Raw genomic sequence first — 14,866 nt, forward strand, 5'->3', positions numbered from 1 at the left:
CGCTTTTATAAAATAACGAAGGTCTGGCACGCGCTGGCTTTCCCTGTAACAGCCTTTTAAGGTTTTAAGGGCAGAAGTTTTGACTGATCATTGTTTCTAAGTCTATCTTCGTTTAGTTATCCTCAACATTATCATCATAATCGGCGTACCGCTCTTTGAGGGCTCGGGCCTGCTCTAAAAAAATTCTTCATCTCTCCTTGTTTTCCAGCTTTTCTTTAAGCCGCTTGGCGTCTTGCGGTCTTGGTTAACCAAAGCTACGGGTGATCATTGTTTCACCTCTATCTGGGTGTAAAGACATTAGTTTTTTCTCATCTAACAATTTCACATTTTCACATCACAATCCTTTCTTAGCGGATGTCTACGTCATACTAGCTATCTGGATACCAATTTCAGCCCGATCCGTCCAGTAGTTTGAGCTGTGTGTTGTTAGATCAGTCAGGCAGCTTTTCCTTCTATTATTGAAAAATAATCAATTAATAAAAAAATTTAAACGCAATAACTATGGCCGTAAGAATTCAGATAGACGTACATTACTTTCATTCCCCGCAATAGAAAACTATCAACTCATTTCCAACTGTACAATTAAAGACCGAATTGGCAATTCATACTAAAAACGGCGGTAGAGACCATAAAGCGCAGACAACCGCTTTCCCAATCCTGGCAGCCGATCGCCCAATCAAAGCCATTAAGTGCCATTAGGTTTCATATCAGTGACGTAGCTAGGACTATCCAACATTAGCTTCTCCTTTCAGCAAAGGTTGGCTGGTAGAGATTGCTCTAAGCAATAAGTCCGCCTTTGCACACAATTGTTTTTTCTGTTTCTGTGATTTTTGAAGACATTGGATTTTTGAGACTTAAATCCAAAGTGGACGTCGCGGGCACAATCTAATTTTTATTTGAAAATGAAATGAAATTTGACCAAAAATACTTGCATTAATTTCAATTGCATAACACTTGGTACCCATTTACCCTTTTAGCTTAATTTTTGTGTAAAGGCCAAAAAATGGCCAATTAGCGATCTGCGCTTACGCAGCCAATTTAGTTCCTCGGTCTTAGCTCCGTCCCTGGCCCATGTGTAGACATTTCATCTAGCTTAGAACAATCTAGGCGTTTGTCCGATGTCTCATTATACCATTGTGCCGTATAGGTTCACTGCGGCCGGGGTGCTTGGATAGAAGATGAGTTTCTGCGATACCTTAATTGACGAGAGTTTGCGTTCCCGAAACCTTAGAGCTTTGCATAATAATGGCGTATAATCCCTTATCGAGAGTTCCTTGTTAAAGCGAGGACTCACGGACATTGTTTTTTGTACTTATCCTCTTCAGTGCTAAGGTTTCGAGCAAAAGAGAAGGCGGACTCTCTCATAAAACCTACCTCCCTTAGGTTGTAAGAGTCAAACAAAGATTAATCAGTATTGTATTGTATCATAAAAAGCTTCCACCATCAGGTCTTTCAATGTCTATTAGATCCTTTGGAGGCAAGGACATTTACTATGGTCTATGTACTTTGTCGATAAAAGATAGGAATTTACTGTTATTTTCCATTAATTAATTACACAAAAAATATGTTTGCACGGATAAATTACTCGAAAAAGAGGAATAGAGGTCAATAAGTCCTCCAGGTTTCATAAATGGGCATCAAATTGATATACGGGGATTTTTTTTAATTATGTAGACTAGCGCTTGGCTGCAATCAGACTCACTAGCAAGTGATGATGCAGCCTAAGATGGAGCACGCTTGCCTAGAAGTTGCCTATTCACTCTTGACTTGAAGGTGCCCACATTATAGGTGGAAAGGAAAACTGATGCCGGAAGAAACCGTTCTGGGTACTCGTAGTTTTACAATCGAGGAGGCATCCCCTTAATAATGTTGGCGGGCACACAATACTTTAATTAAATCGTCGTCGGGCACCGGGCGGAGCGTGCATCTAACGGCAACGATGGATTGTTCGCTGCTTTCCATATAAACTGCCCGAACAACTCGCCGGCGGTAATTGAGCATTGAAACGATAGAAATTTAACCAATAGACGATCACCATACTCTTACAAGTTGGCTGGACACTCTTCCTCGTCCTAACATGATCCCAGGGTCAATTTCTACATAATGATCAAATTCCTAAAAATCCGGCGACGTATTGGCGGTTCCTCTGGTGCTGCAAATGTTCATGGCTACTAATCACTTATCAGCTGAATATCAGGTAGCCCACCTGCCTAGGATGAATTATTCCATCCAAGCCTATTTATATATGTACTTACTTATTAAAAAATACCCATGAAATTGTGTCCGGCTGGTATCACGCATGTGACCTTAGAATGATAGAATCTTGCTGTGGGACCTCAAAACGAGGGTTATTTTCCCTGGGACAAGCCGAAAGGGCCTCGCACAAATGGAGCATCGATGTGTTTGTAAGAGTATAGAGATGTCGGAGCCTCTCAATATACGCTGATATAACATACAGCACTGCGTTGGAATTCTAAAGGAATAATGTAAACCGGACGCTATTTACCCTTTAGTTACCTACTTTATTGTCTACCTGAAACACTCGCGTATTTTCTTAATTAATTCGCTGCTCTTTCACCGTTAGCTAATCTGTGGTTTGACGGTAAAAGTTGCCAATTAAAGGGTGAGTACTGGCGAGATAAGCCGAGGAGAATGCTTACTGCGCAGCTTCCGTGTTCTTCTGGGCGCTATTGTTATTTAAAGTCTAAAGGCCGATTCACACCAAGCACGTACACGTGACACGTGCGTAGTGACGCGTGTAAACCCCTAACACACCTGGTTACGCATACGTCTACGCTTTACGCAAGCGGTGTGCCATGTTTCATACAGTTCCATACATTACAACGCAATGGTACGCGCTACGTCTACGCTTACGTAGCCTGTGTGAACGAGCTATTAGACACACACAACACCTTTCTTGACGACTCATGTACCTACACCCTAAACCCTTTCTCATTCTCACTAGTCATTAAATCCTCCTTCAGCTGGATGCCTGGTAGATATCTCTTCAAAGCGATAAGGCTGCCAAAGGTAACCTTTATTTATGTTGTTCATTGTTTTACTTTTTATAATTGTGTACAATAAAGTATATGTCATACATTCCTTCATTTCAATGGCCGTGTTCCCACTAAATTCCAGGTTAGCCATCTTTGACTGCATCATCACTTACCACCAAGTGTGATAACAGTCAAGGGCTATCTTGTATCTGAATAAAAAAAAAACGTTCACCGCGCGTTCCAGTTCGAGGTTGTAATACCTATCTGAGTCAACATTATTAACTAATCTACTATAGGTAGGTAGGTACAAAACTTATTACTGGCACGTGTTTCTATTACCTGTCTACTAAAGCGTGCTAAAACTTACCTAGATTACATCCAAACTAGTTGTTAAAACTATTTAATAATATCTAATTAAATAATAGATACAGAATGCTGCTCTGATGAGAGAATTCTCAGAACAAGGGGAAGTACAAAACTAATAAGAACTTATTAAGATAAGTATTAAGTAAATAGCAATTATTATCATTCATTAGGTATGTATAGTACGCGACAGGCTGAGATGACAATCGGGATATGAGGCAGGGGGACGCGCCGCACACCCGTACGTCAACCGCAGTGGGTTAGCACGGGGACAGTGCGGGTGTGTGAGGCGTCCCCACCCCGGTTGCCATCTCAACCTGGCACACTAGAGGTAGATACCTGTTAAACTGTGATAGCCTAGTGGTTAGGACGTCGGAGCTCGGGGGTTCGATCCCGGGTACGCACTTCTATCTTTTCAGAATTATGCGCGTTTTGAGTAATTAAATATCACTTGCTTCAACGATGAAGGAAAACATCTTGAGGAAACCTGCATGTCTGAGAGTTCTCCATAATAATCTCAACGGTGGGTGAAGTCTGAAAATCCACACTTGGCCAGCACAGTAGACTATGGCTATGAAGTGAGGGTCTACTCTCAGAGTGAGATTAATTATCTCACTCTGAGAGTAGACCCGTGCTCTGTAGTGAGCCGGTGACGAAATGATCATGAAAGGTATTCCAAACCAGTGGTAGATGCATTTGACAATTCAAAAGTTCTTGTAAAAGTTTAATTGGATAAAAATATTTAGAATTTTGATATTTTTTGAATTTTGATAAGGTAGGTACCTAATGGTAGTTAGAGTGGGACGCAGATTTGTTCTTTGGACTTCAATTAAAGCCTTGGTCAAATAAATGCAGGTGGCTTCCTTGAATATGATATACCTCCTCTTACTAACAATTTTGTATGAAGTACGTCCCGTATCCTTTTATATCACATTCAAATTTTCAAATTTCAAATACACTTCTTGCAGGTGTCTAGTCTGTGATCAGGTTTATTGAGATTATGCAACTTAGAAACTAACTTATCCAGCAACTACTTATGTTGCCTATAAAAGTAAGGATGTAATACGCGGCAAGTTGCAACTAACTTAAAAAGCTCAAAGCAGGCCATAAAAAATGTGATTGACCAACTTTATAGGATCACTTTAAACTTTTATTGCTGATAGCATTTTTTAAACTGCCGCACCTAATACAGGATTGATAGGTGGCTAGTCTAGGTAGTCAAATCGGCAACTTAAAATATTTGAATTATATTTTACAACACAAATGACAGGTCTAACAAGTGTAAATTAAAAATTTATAACACCCCCGACAAGTGAAGGTTACAGTAACTAGACAAGAGCTGATAACTTTCAAACGGCTGAACCGATTTTCTTGGATTATAGCTAAGAACATTCTTTTCACTTTTCAAACAAAAAAAAACTAAATAAAAATTGGTTCATTAGTTTAGGAGCTACAATGCCACAGACAGATACACACATCAAACTTATAACACCCCTCTTTTTGGGTCAGGGGTTAAAAATATTTCTATTTCTATTATGGATTAGATACCATTAGATCTGTCATTTCAGTTTAAAGATTGGCATTGATTCTGATGTTTTTCACTGAACTAAATTAAGAGTATCTGCATCTCTTTCTTTTAAATATTGTTAAAAAATTACAGAAAATGCATTTTAAATTTAAAGACTAAATAGTACACTCTGCTTTAAACAATAGGCTCAGAACTGTCACCTAAAGTCACGAGGATTGACAGTTCTAAATTAAATTAGGCTTATTTGTCCTTTTCTTATGACATTGGTAAGAAAAAGATGCAATTACTCTAAAATTGAGCACTATACATTTGTTATATTTGCTAAGTATAATACTTTAAAAGTCCTTAAGAGCTGAGATAATCTTGAGTTTTAAAGAGCCCTGATCCTTACAATAAAGAGCCTCCACAATAAGACTTAAATTCTAATCTTGAAAAGTAATAAAAACGATTTCCTTCAAAAAATATTTAATAACTCTTGAGATATAACTTTGTGTATTTATGAGTCTTTGTCATTGTATAGGGCATTTAGGGATCACTTAAGGAGGTCCATTCAGACTTCAGTTCAGACTTCAAAGTTTGTGTAAGAAAACTTCTTCAAGACAGTCAGATAACCAGGAGTTGCTTGAGGTATTTTTGAGGTATTTAACACAGTAGTAAAATGGGATCTGCAAGGTAAGGATAAAAATTAGGAAAGGATTAGGTTTATAAGTACAGTAACCAAAATATATACTAATGCACAAACCTAAGTGCCAAAACGGAGGAAAACAGAACTCTGAGCTTGCCTAATGGAGATCCTATCCTTTTGATGGTAGAGACAGAGGTGCGATTATGGGGTGTTTGTATCTGTACTGCCGCGTGATTTGTCCGTCAGTCAACTTTTCTTTTCCCACGCAGTGTGGGAACTGTATATGTTTAAGCATATCTTCTTCACTGCCATGCATTTAGGAAGTAGGAAATAGTATTGTGTGATTTGTGATATCCTCTAACATACATCAGTGTGATACTTGGAAAGCATATTGAGAGGATACTGGAATACCAGTAAAGGCTATATCTTAATACTAGCTGTTTCCTGCGACTTTGCCTGCTTGGATTTAGTTTTTCAAAGACCTCATTGCGCAAAATTCTTCCGTAGTACCTAAACATCTACATTTTATAGCAGGTTGAGTTTTGAATAAGAGCATCATTGCCGATATAAGTTGCTAATTGCCAACAGTGAATTTGTTAGTTGTTACTCAAGAATTGAGGTTATAATATGGTACTTACTTACCAAATATATTTCGTGCACTTCGCAGTTTCATTAACACAGGTTTCACTACATATGCCTTTAACGAAATTAAAATCTAAAAGTAAAACGAATATTAATTAATAAGAACAGAAAGGTCGTTTTAGCATCAAAATCAGACTAAAAACAAACACATCAGAGTTCACACTCACAGAGAAGTCAGAGAACACATGATGTAATTCACAATTAGGTAGGTACCTTAATTTAATCAAGCACTACTATCCCATCTTAGAATTCTTTGAATTATTTTTCACTGTTTTTAATAAATTAGGTATGTAAACAAAACAAAATGTTAAGTTTTACTCTGAGTTCTGACGTAACCATTTGCCGTAAGCATAACTATGACAGCTGACAGCTTAGAAAATAGTGCTATCCTTCTCAAAGTACTCCCCGTAGAAAAGGACGGCATGAAAATAGTGCTTCAAAGTTTTGACACTTCTGGTACCATAGACAATGCTTACATTAAAATCGAATATTTAAAAAAGATAAAATCGATTCTATTACAACAGAAGATGATACCCGGGACAGCGTCTGCGAGAATTTAGGTTTTGGAAAATCTCGTGGAAAATCTTTGATTTTTCGGGATGAAAAGTAGGTCCATCGTTGAGGTTCAAGCTATGCGAGGTGAAATCTGTGAATCAAATTTCCTCAAAATCAGCTAAACGGATGAGCTGTGACAAAGACGTACTAGAAAGACAGACAATTAATAGCACTTTCACATTCATAAAATTAACTACCGTCGATTTTATGTAGGATGTAGTTATTTTTAAATTATCTCTTACGGTTCAAATTAATTTAAGTTTTTCAACAAGAATAAAAAAAATGTTCAATTTAAGATAACTACTACAATTAGTTAATTATTTAGGTATATATCAACTACTTAGGTGCCTAATATTCAAGTACAGAACCATTGTAAACGGTTAGACGAATAATTTCGCTATTTTATTACAATAGTATTAGGAATTTAAAGAAACACCTAGTTAATTGCAATTAGCAGAATAATTGGCGCACTTCCAGTTTAAGGTTTAGGAACCTGCTGAATCTATTTATAAATTGCAATAACTAATAAGTACATAACTAGGTACTTCATTCATTACTATGCCCTTTAAGCCAACTAACAAAAGTAATAATTTTTACGGAGAATTTCAAGAAATGAAAACTTTTGAAAGTGCTAAGTACTTACAAAATTGTTTCAAAGATAATTATGGAGTAGTCAATGGGATTACCGAGTACAACTTACCTCAAGTATTAAGTAGATACCTAAAATATATACGACTCGTAAAAATATGTCACATCATCACTTTCCATGAGGTGTGATTGCGATCAAGCACTTGCCTATAGTGAATTTAAAAAATGTAGCTACTGTAATAAATAGACCTAGTTACGCTGATATAACACATTGTATAATTTAGCCTTTTCGGTAATAGTACGAGTCAATCCAAACATCTTAAATAACGTTTGACTAAGTTTGACAGAAAATCTTCGGGTCGTTGATCGTTACTTTTTTCACTATGAAATGATTTTCACATGTACACGTAGCACGAAAATAACCGGCCGGGTGTCGCTGCGTATGCGCCGTCAGTTGAGACATAAGCGCCGGTTGACCTACCCGCAAGTCTAGAAATAAAACAAAACAATTCCTATCGGAATTCAATGCTTGTGACGATTAAGTACAGATATATTGTGATATATTTTTAAAAAAGGTGTACCATAATGTGACACAGATGTGACAGTGTTGGATTAATTCCAAGTGTTTAGTGAATTGGGCATTTCATAAAGAATTGCCGTCTTGAGCTTGGTATTACTTTTTGATTAACTAAAACAATAATTTTATGTTATTTTCAGTCTGACAATTATAAGACTGGTCTTATGCCACTCACTATACAGCCAAATTCCGCCTTTCAAATGACTCAAATGACTTTCATCCTCAACTATAACTCAAAAGAAATACAATTCGAATAACCTATTTCTAACAAAATCTGCAATCCAATTCAATAAACTTAGCTTCCCATTTAACTGCTACCTATTTCTTTCTTTATTATCTGCACTAGTGATGCCTGCGACTTCGCTCGTACTGATTTAGATTTTGAAAAATACCGTGGGAATTTTTGATTTTACGAAATAAAATGTAGCTTATGTATTGATTGAGGGTATGAGCTATCTAAATTAGAAATTTCAGTCTAATTGGTTTAGTCATTGAATAGTCAGGCGTGAAGGAGTAAGAAACGACCAAACATCTAAACTTTCACACGCATTCCCGAGGAAATTAGCATATATTAGTGTGACTACTTATTAGGATTAGAATTATGTATGTTCTTATATACTGTACCTGTAGTTTCTTTCTTTAAAACCAAAAATAAAAAAAGCATCAGCTACAAAAGTCAATTATTGGACTATTTTCTGAAAAAGGTTCTAAGTTCAAACCTGCAACCAAGTCAAAATTAATAGGTATAATTCTTTCTTTTCTATTCTCTGAGTCTACTTGAGTGAATTTGTATCTGTCCGTCCGTACATCCATCCGCCTGTCATAGCCTTATTACTTCTGAATTAGTAAACGTAATTACTTCAAATTCAAACATATTGTGTGAACTGATGGCTTTCAGTCGAATATTGCATAAAAAAATATAAAAATCTTTATATCAGGGGGGTTCTTATAGAAGCGAATGCGAAGTAAAATATTTTTCTTGCGTTACATAGGATTGTGATTTGTGACATATCTTTTTAAAGACGATTTTGAACAGACAATTTTCCCGTTAAAATTGACTGAATGGGGGGGCTTTCAAAGTGGAGATTGAATTTGACGCTATATGTTAAAAACGGCTATTGTGTATAACTTGTGTATAATGTTAGTTATATCCTATACTGGAACAACAAATAATAAAATTAGATAAATATTATAAAGAAATGAAATTATTTAATGTTTAATAGGCATTTATGGGCAGTATTTTCAACATAACTTCACAACAATGTTGATGATGGCGATGTCTTCTATTACGATATGTAGTTAAAACTACCTCATGGGAATTATGGGATACCGCGAAGTCTCTCACTAACTACTAATTATAAAAAAAACTAATTACTTTGAACTGGGTGATTATCTACATCAATCTTATTATACGGTAGGTAATCAGTTTCTTTATAATATCTCAATTTTGACTTGATTGTGTACTGGAACGTTTTTCAAAAAATACGTCCCATTTAATAGTTTTCTGCATTCGTTGTACAGAGTTTCGCATACTTGTTAACACTACAGTATCATTTCATAAAGGTTATTCTGAAATATACAGTCGGTATTTTGGACTTTTATAGAGTTCGCCATTTCAATAATTATTATTTAACTTGTCATAGTCACGGCTTTTTAGTGCTAACTATCATAGAACATACCTACAGCTATGTTTACCTATTGGTTTTTTCAAATATGCAATTAGGCCCCTCTTCTCAGATTATTCTGCTAAATATTGAAGGACAGAAATTTTTGATCTGGTTTGCAATAATAGGTATATCTTAATTTAATTGTTTTTTCAGTAACATCTGAAACATCATTTAATATTTCTTTAAACATTCGAGAAATCAAACTTATCCTGCTTATATGTTTCAAATGGTTAATATCTAATAACTTTCCCAGTAGCTTAGTAGATCGGTTATTAAATATAGCGCATCCATTAAAACAACGTAACTGACCTTAAGTGAAACCAATTGAAGCCTAGGGCATCAAACATTTGAGAAGTAAAACGATTATGACGCCACTATGACGTCAGGACAGCTGTCTGGTATTGGAGTAGACATCTTGACCTGGCGATCAGCCAAGATCATTCACTCAACAATTTCTTGTGAAATTGGAACGATATTTAAATCTCTTATTTGGGTTCTAATCAGCTAATCCTTAAAGGAGTTAATGGTAGCTCGTTCTCAACGTAAGGAGGCTGTGATTAAAATAGATTTCTATTTTCAGCCCTGAAAGGATGACTCATAAGCGCATTAAAAGATGAACAACGGTACGAGACGAGCCCTAACCGGCTCGATACATAAAATTAGGGAGTTTGAATTGGAAAAAGTAAGATATGACACACTTTTTCTAAAAGTGTTTCATTTATATTTATTTTTGGTCTAATGCATTTTGGTCATTGATTTTAGGTATGCTTGGTTGAAGAATTTGATATATTACAAATAGTTGGTGAAGGATGGTTTGGAAAAATCCTTTTAGTTGAACACAGAGCGTCTGATACAGAGATTGTTTTGAAAGCGTTACCAAAGCCTTACGTATCTATAAGAGACTTTTACAGAGAATTCCATTATGGCTTACATTTAAGTGCACACAAAAATATTGTCACCACATTCGATGTTGCCTTTGAGACTGCCGGATTTTATGTATTCTGTCAGGAATACGCTCCTTTGGGTAAAATACTTTATGATTATTATTATTTTGAGCTTTGTTCGCTTAGTAGGTACACATGTTTATACGATTCTAGATGCAATCAAATCATCGGACGTTTCAGCTTTGTATTTATTGGAATTCAGCCAAGACTAAAATTTATAATGCATGTTATTTTTTCACTCATGCGGATGTTTTCTTTTGTTGTGCAGGAAATTACATAAATGCACTTTTTTCAGTGTTTAGGAAAATATTGAAATCGTTTTTGTTTCAGGTGATCTAACATCAAATATGCTTGATACAGGAATAGGAGAAATTCATACCAAGAGAGTAGCAAAACAATTAGCGGCTGCTTTAGAGCATTTGCACCACAGAGAACTTGTGCACCGGGATGTAAAATTAGATAATATTCTTATATTTAAGTCAGATTTCTCAAGGATCAAATTATGTGATTTTGGAGAAACAAGGAAAGTACAATCAGTCGTGAGAAGAAGAAACGAATGGTTGCCGTATTCACCACCTGAAGTTTTGCGTTTATCAATGGATAGTACCTACAAGTAAACAGAACTTACATGCTATTACTTCCAACTGTTTTAAACAAACTTGCAAATTATGCCTGATAATAATTTATCTTGACTGAAAATTTTAAAGAATGAAAAACCAGAAGCCATTATTCATACTGCTATTTATTTTTTATTCCAGAGCGTTAATAAGCCATGATATATGGCAATTCGGGGTAGTTATATTTATTTGCCTTACTGGTTGTTTGCCCTGGCAGAAAGCCGCTTTTGACGATCCACGTTATTATAGGTAGGATATTTTGTAACTGTCGTATATTTTAATAAGTTTAATTTCTTTCTCGTACAAATAAATTGTTACTATCAATGAACAGTACTGAAATGTTAAAAAATATGCCTGTACCATGACATGCTGTTTGACTTTCTGAGAATTTATTGATAATGGTTTTGTATCTAATAATTAAAGTTTCACTATGTTTTATTTCTAGCTACTACAACTGGTACAATAGTGCTAACCCTCTTAAGAGACAACCAAAATTATGGAAAATGGTATCTTCAAAAGCACAAAAAATGTTTAAAAAGTTTGTCGAACCAAGAATAGAAAAGAGAGCAACAAACTTTACTGAATTATCTCGTTTTGCTGATGATCGATGGATGGCGAAAGGATATACAGATCGAGTTGGTACGATAATTATTATACTTACAAAAAATTAAAATATATTGAATAACTGATATCTGTAAGCCTACTAAGGTGTATTTCAGTCACATAATTAATGTACTTATAATAAACTCATACTTTTTTACTGAACAACTCAAGTGACCAACTGAATACTAATGGCATGAATAGTGAACACTGTCATGCTGTTATGCAGTTAGGTATTTTGTAAACACTTTCATATCACTTGAAGGTACAACGTAGTTAGGCACATTCCACTGAGATAAGCAATAAATCTGCTGGAACTAGATCTACGATTTATAAACATTTTTGGTTTATTTTCAGCTGGAGGAGATATTGATGAGCTCTGTCCATCAATGTATAGCTTTCACAGTGATCCTAATGAAAAAAACATACTGCTGAAACATTTTAGGGACAACGGTATTGAAACTACAGTTGATCGTCAAGCAAAAAAGCAAAGAATACGTGAATGGATTCAAAACAGCGTTATCGAAGAAGCGGATGAAGAGGTATTATAATATTATTCACAATTTTCTTATTAATTTCTGCTTTATTTGATATATTTACGTTTTTATATATAACATAATGTATTTTTAACAGGAGGACAGTGTTTGTGAACCTAGTGCATACGATGACAGCGATGCAGAGTTGGAAGATAGATCACGACCTTATCCGGTAGATGAAAACCATACAAAAAGAACTCTTCGTTACGCCACCGAAAAACACATCAACCCGAGAACAGGAGAAATTATAGATGGTGTCAGTCGAGCAGCAGACAAAAACCCCCTTTCTTATGATGTACAAAATTTAGAACCAGTAGCACCAGCAAATGTGGTCCGACGATACGGTGTCAAAGAAGAATCCCTGTCACACAGTTCAACAAAAGATAGTGCTTATGGATCAATTGAAACTTCAACACAAAATGTTAATAACAAAACAGAAAGATACTTATCACCCGTTGATAAAATTTCAAATAGCTCGCCTAGCAGATCATTAAGTGCTACATCCCTTCAGCAAAAATCACCCTCCGTTAGTACTTTATCTTCCCACGCGCAGAGATTTCAAAAGAGTGAGGAAGTATTTAAAGAACTAGAAAACACAAGAGATAGTAATTCCACGCTTCATTCTATAGGCAATTCTTCTAGATCAAACAGTATTCAGGTAACTCGCAATAGTTCTCTTGAAAGCAACAAAAATGCAAATGATGTGCTGCAAGAAACCGATAACACTAATAACACACCAAGTTCTAACAATCCTGTTATAACACAAAATGGATTTAGTCCTGGTACAAAGCATCAAGAAATATCTAACAGCAATGAAAATGAACAGTACGTCTCTATGAAAAGTTCGGCGTATGAAAATGTCAGTTCCAGAAATGAAACACTGAAACATCAAAAATTGGAAAATAATGTACAAAATGAAAATAACCAGCCAATAGACAGTCCCTATACTTCTATGATGAACATAGTTCAAGGACAAATAAAAATAAGTCCACACGCCAAAGAAATCAATAGAAATGTTGTGAATGTTTCAGTGACTCAAGTTAGTCACAAAAAGAAAATATAAATTTGCTCAATATTTTTGAAATGAACATTATACTTATAGTGCATACATTTTGAGAGCATACTCGCCGTAATATTATTAACTGGCATCTCAAAAGTACGCTTTTGGGCAAATATGGCGAGTGCGTTTTCAAAATTGATGCATTAGGTATACTTACCTACCTACGTAGTTTTAAGTGCGAATTTTTACACGTTGACGGTCCAAAATATCTTTAAACCTTTATAATGTATTATTATGTGTAGTTATTAGGTTTTATATCTAAATATAGATTTATGGTCGCTAATAAGTTATAGATAATCATAAAATTTACATCCGACTTTAGGCAGTCCACATTCAGACATACTACATGATTTATAAGTTTATAGATTAAGTTCCAATCTCATAATAATTGTACGCTTGTTAAAATAAAAACTTACAATCAGGGCCTAGGGCTCTTTATTCAAAAAAGTTGTTTAAATACAAAAGTTTTTGCAGTAAAGACATTTTACAAGAATCATTATTATTAATTAATGTTTATAATGCATACGTATTATGTTTATTAAACTTATTATTAATTCAGACTGTATATTACTTCCTACATAGTTATATCAGAATTTAAATCTTCAATTATTTAACTGAGGAATTAATTTCACGTATTGACACTTGAGAGTCTATCAAAACGAAATAATTCGTCGGTTTAAGTAGTTCAAGTTTATTTAGCGATTGAAAAATCAGCCCTTAATTGTCATAAAAACATTAAGCGAAGACACCAAATAGAATAAGTACAAAATAAATATAGGTACCTACTTGTCCAGTAAAATTGTTTTATTTTCCCAGTCTTTGGAAAACACCTTGTTGAAAATAAAGATCTTTGTATCAAAACACCCTTTGCTATAGAGAATATGGAAATTATATAGGTACTTAAATAGGTAAGTATTTAGGAATATAGAAAAAGAGTAAAATGAAAGTAAGTAACTAGACTAGATACCTACAAAATAAAATAATATTATACTTAGGTACCTACGTGTGTAAGTTCATCTTTGAAAATTAAAAAGTTCTGTTTGTCAGAATCACCTGTAGCTGCACATGAAATCTAGATAAGTTGTATTAGGTACCTAGTTACTTAGAAATAGGAGGAAATGAAGTAGGTACCTGACTACTAACTAGGTAACTACCTACCTACCTATCCAAATTTAATTTGAACATTTGCAAGTAGAAGTCTTTGAGATTTACCTACTTACGTACCAACCTATGTTATGGCAAACGTACTTAATTGAATCTTCGGAGTTTTATAATTCTATCTTCAACAGGTAGTTAATTAAATTCCGAAATATCTCTTGAATGGCCGTTTTTCCGGTGTTTTACTTTAGTCTGCGTTTTTCCCTATAAAAGTGCAGAGGGATGGAGCAAAGTATAGTAACTCGGTTGAAATCGATTACCTTAGACCAGAAAAAGTATGCTAAAAATATCGATTTTATTATTAAATCCAACGACAAAGTAGAGGAATATAAAGACGTCAAACTCAAGTGTCAAAGTTGGACTTCGTCTGTGGTGGCGTTTGCTGGCGTGCGTGTAGTGGCTTTTTGGAG

The 14,866-nt window shown here is 35.1% G+C and overlaps 2 protein-coding genes across 6 annotated transcripts in view; one reads left to right on the forward strand and one right to left on the reverse strand.

The window, feature by feature from the left end:
• The window catches only part of LOC123868094 (protein N-terminal asparagine amidohydrolase), a 102,297-nt gene extending 95,827 nt beyond the window's left edge, over positions 1-6,470 (reverse strand). Inside the window, exons 1-2 of one of the 3 annotated variants that reach the window (XM_045910458.1) lie at positions 6,368-6,470; positions 6,155-6,227 (exon numbers count right to left, since the gene is read on the reverse strand). The gene's annotated coding sequence lies outside the window, so the exon portion shown is untranslated. Of the gene's footprint in view, positions 1-6,154 lie in introns of all 3 variants that reach the window. The other 2 variants (XM_045910459.1, XM_045910457.1) reach the window with 2 other exon arrangements.
• Positions 6,471-7,735: 1,265 nt separating this feature from the next.
• On the forward strand, positions 7,736-14,091 carry LOC123868086 (sperm motility kinase-like). 3 transcript variants are annotated; one of them, XR_006796578.1, is made up of 9 exons: positions 7,736-7,967; positions 10,122-10,223; positions 10,304-10,565; positions 10,816-11,098; positions 11,244-11,351; positions 11,548-11,741; positions 12,060-12,244; positions 12,336-13,362; positions 13,416-14,091. XR_006796578.1 is itself a non-coding variant. In XM_045910440.1 (8 exons), the coding sequence occupies exons 2-8, from the start codon at positions 10,155-10,157 to the stop codon at positions 13,299-13,301; spliced, it is 2,067 nt and encodes a 688-aa protein (XP_045766396.1). In that variant the 5' UTR covers positions 7,736-7,967; positions 10,108-10,154; the 3' UTR covers positions 13,302-14,091. The 3 variants fall into 3 exon arrangements, 2 of the variants coding, with proteins under 2 accessions (XP_045766396.1, XP_045766395.1); XM_045910440.1 differs by having other exon boundaries at positions 10,108-10,223; positions 12,336-14,091; XM_045910439.1 differs by having other exon boundaries at positions 12,336-14,091.
• Positions 14,092-14,866: the final 775 nt, after the last annotated feature.

This window comes from Maniola jurtina, chromosome 9 (assembly GCF_905333055.1).
Source record: "Maniola jurtina chromosome 9, ilManJurt1.1, whole genome shotgun sequence".
In the NCBI taxonomy this organism is placed as follows: Eukaryota; Metazoa; Arthropoda; class Insecta; order Lepidoptera; family Nymphalidae; genus Maniola; species Maniola jurtina.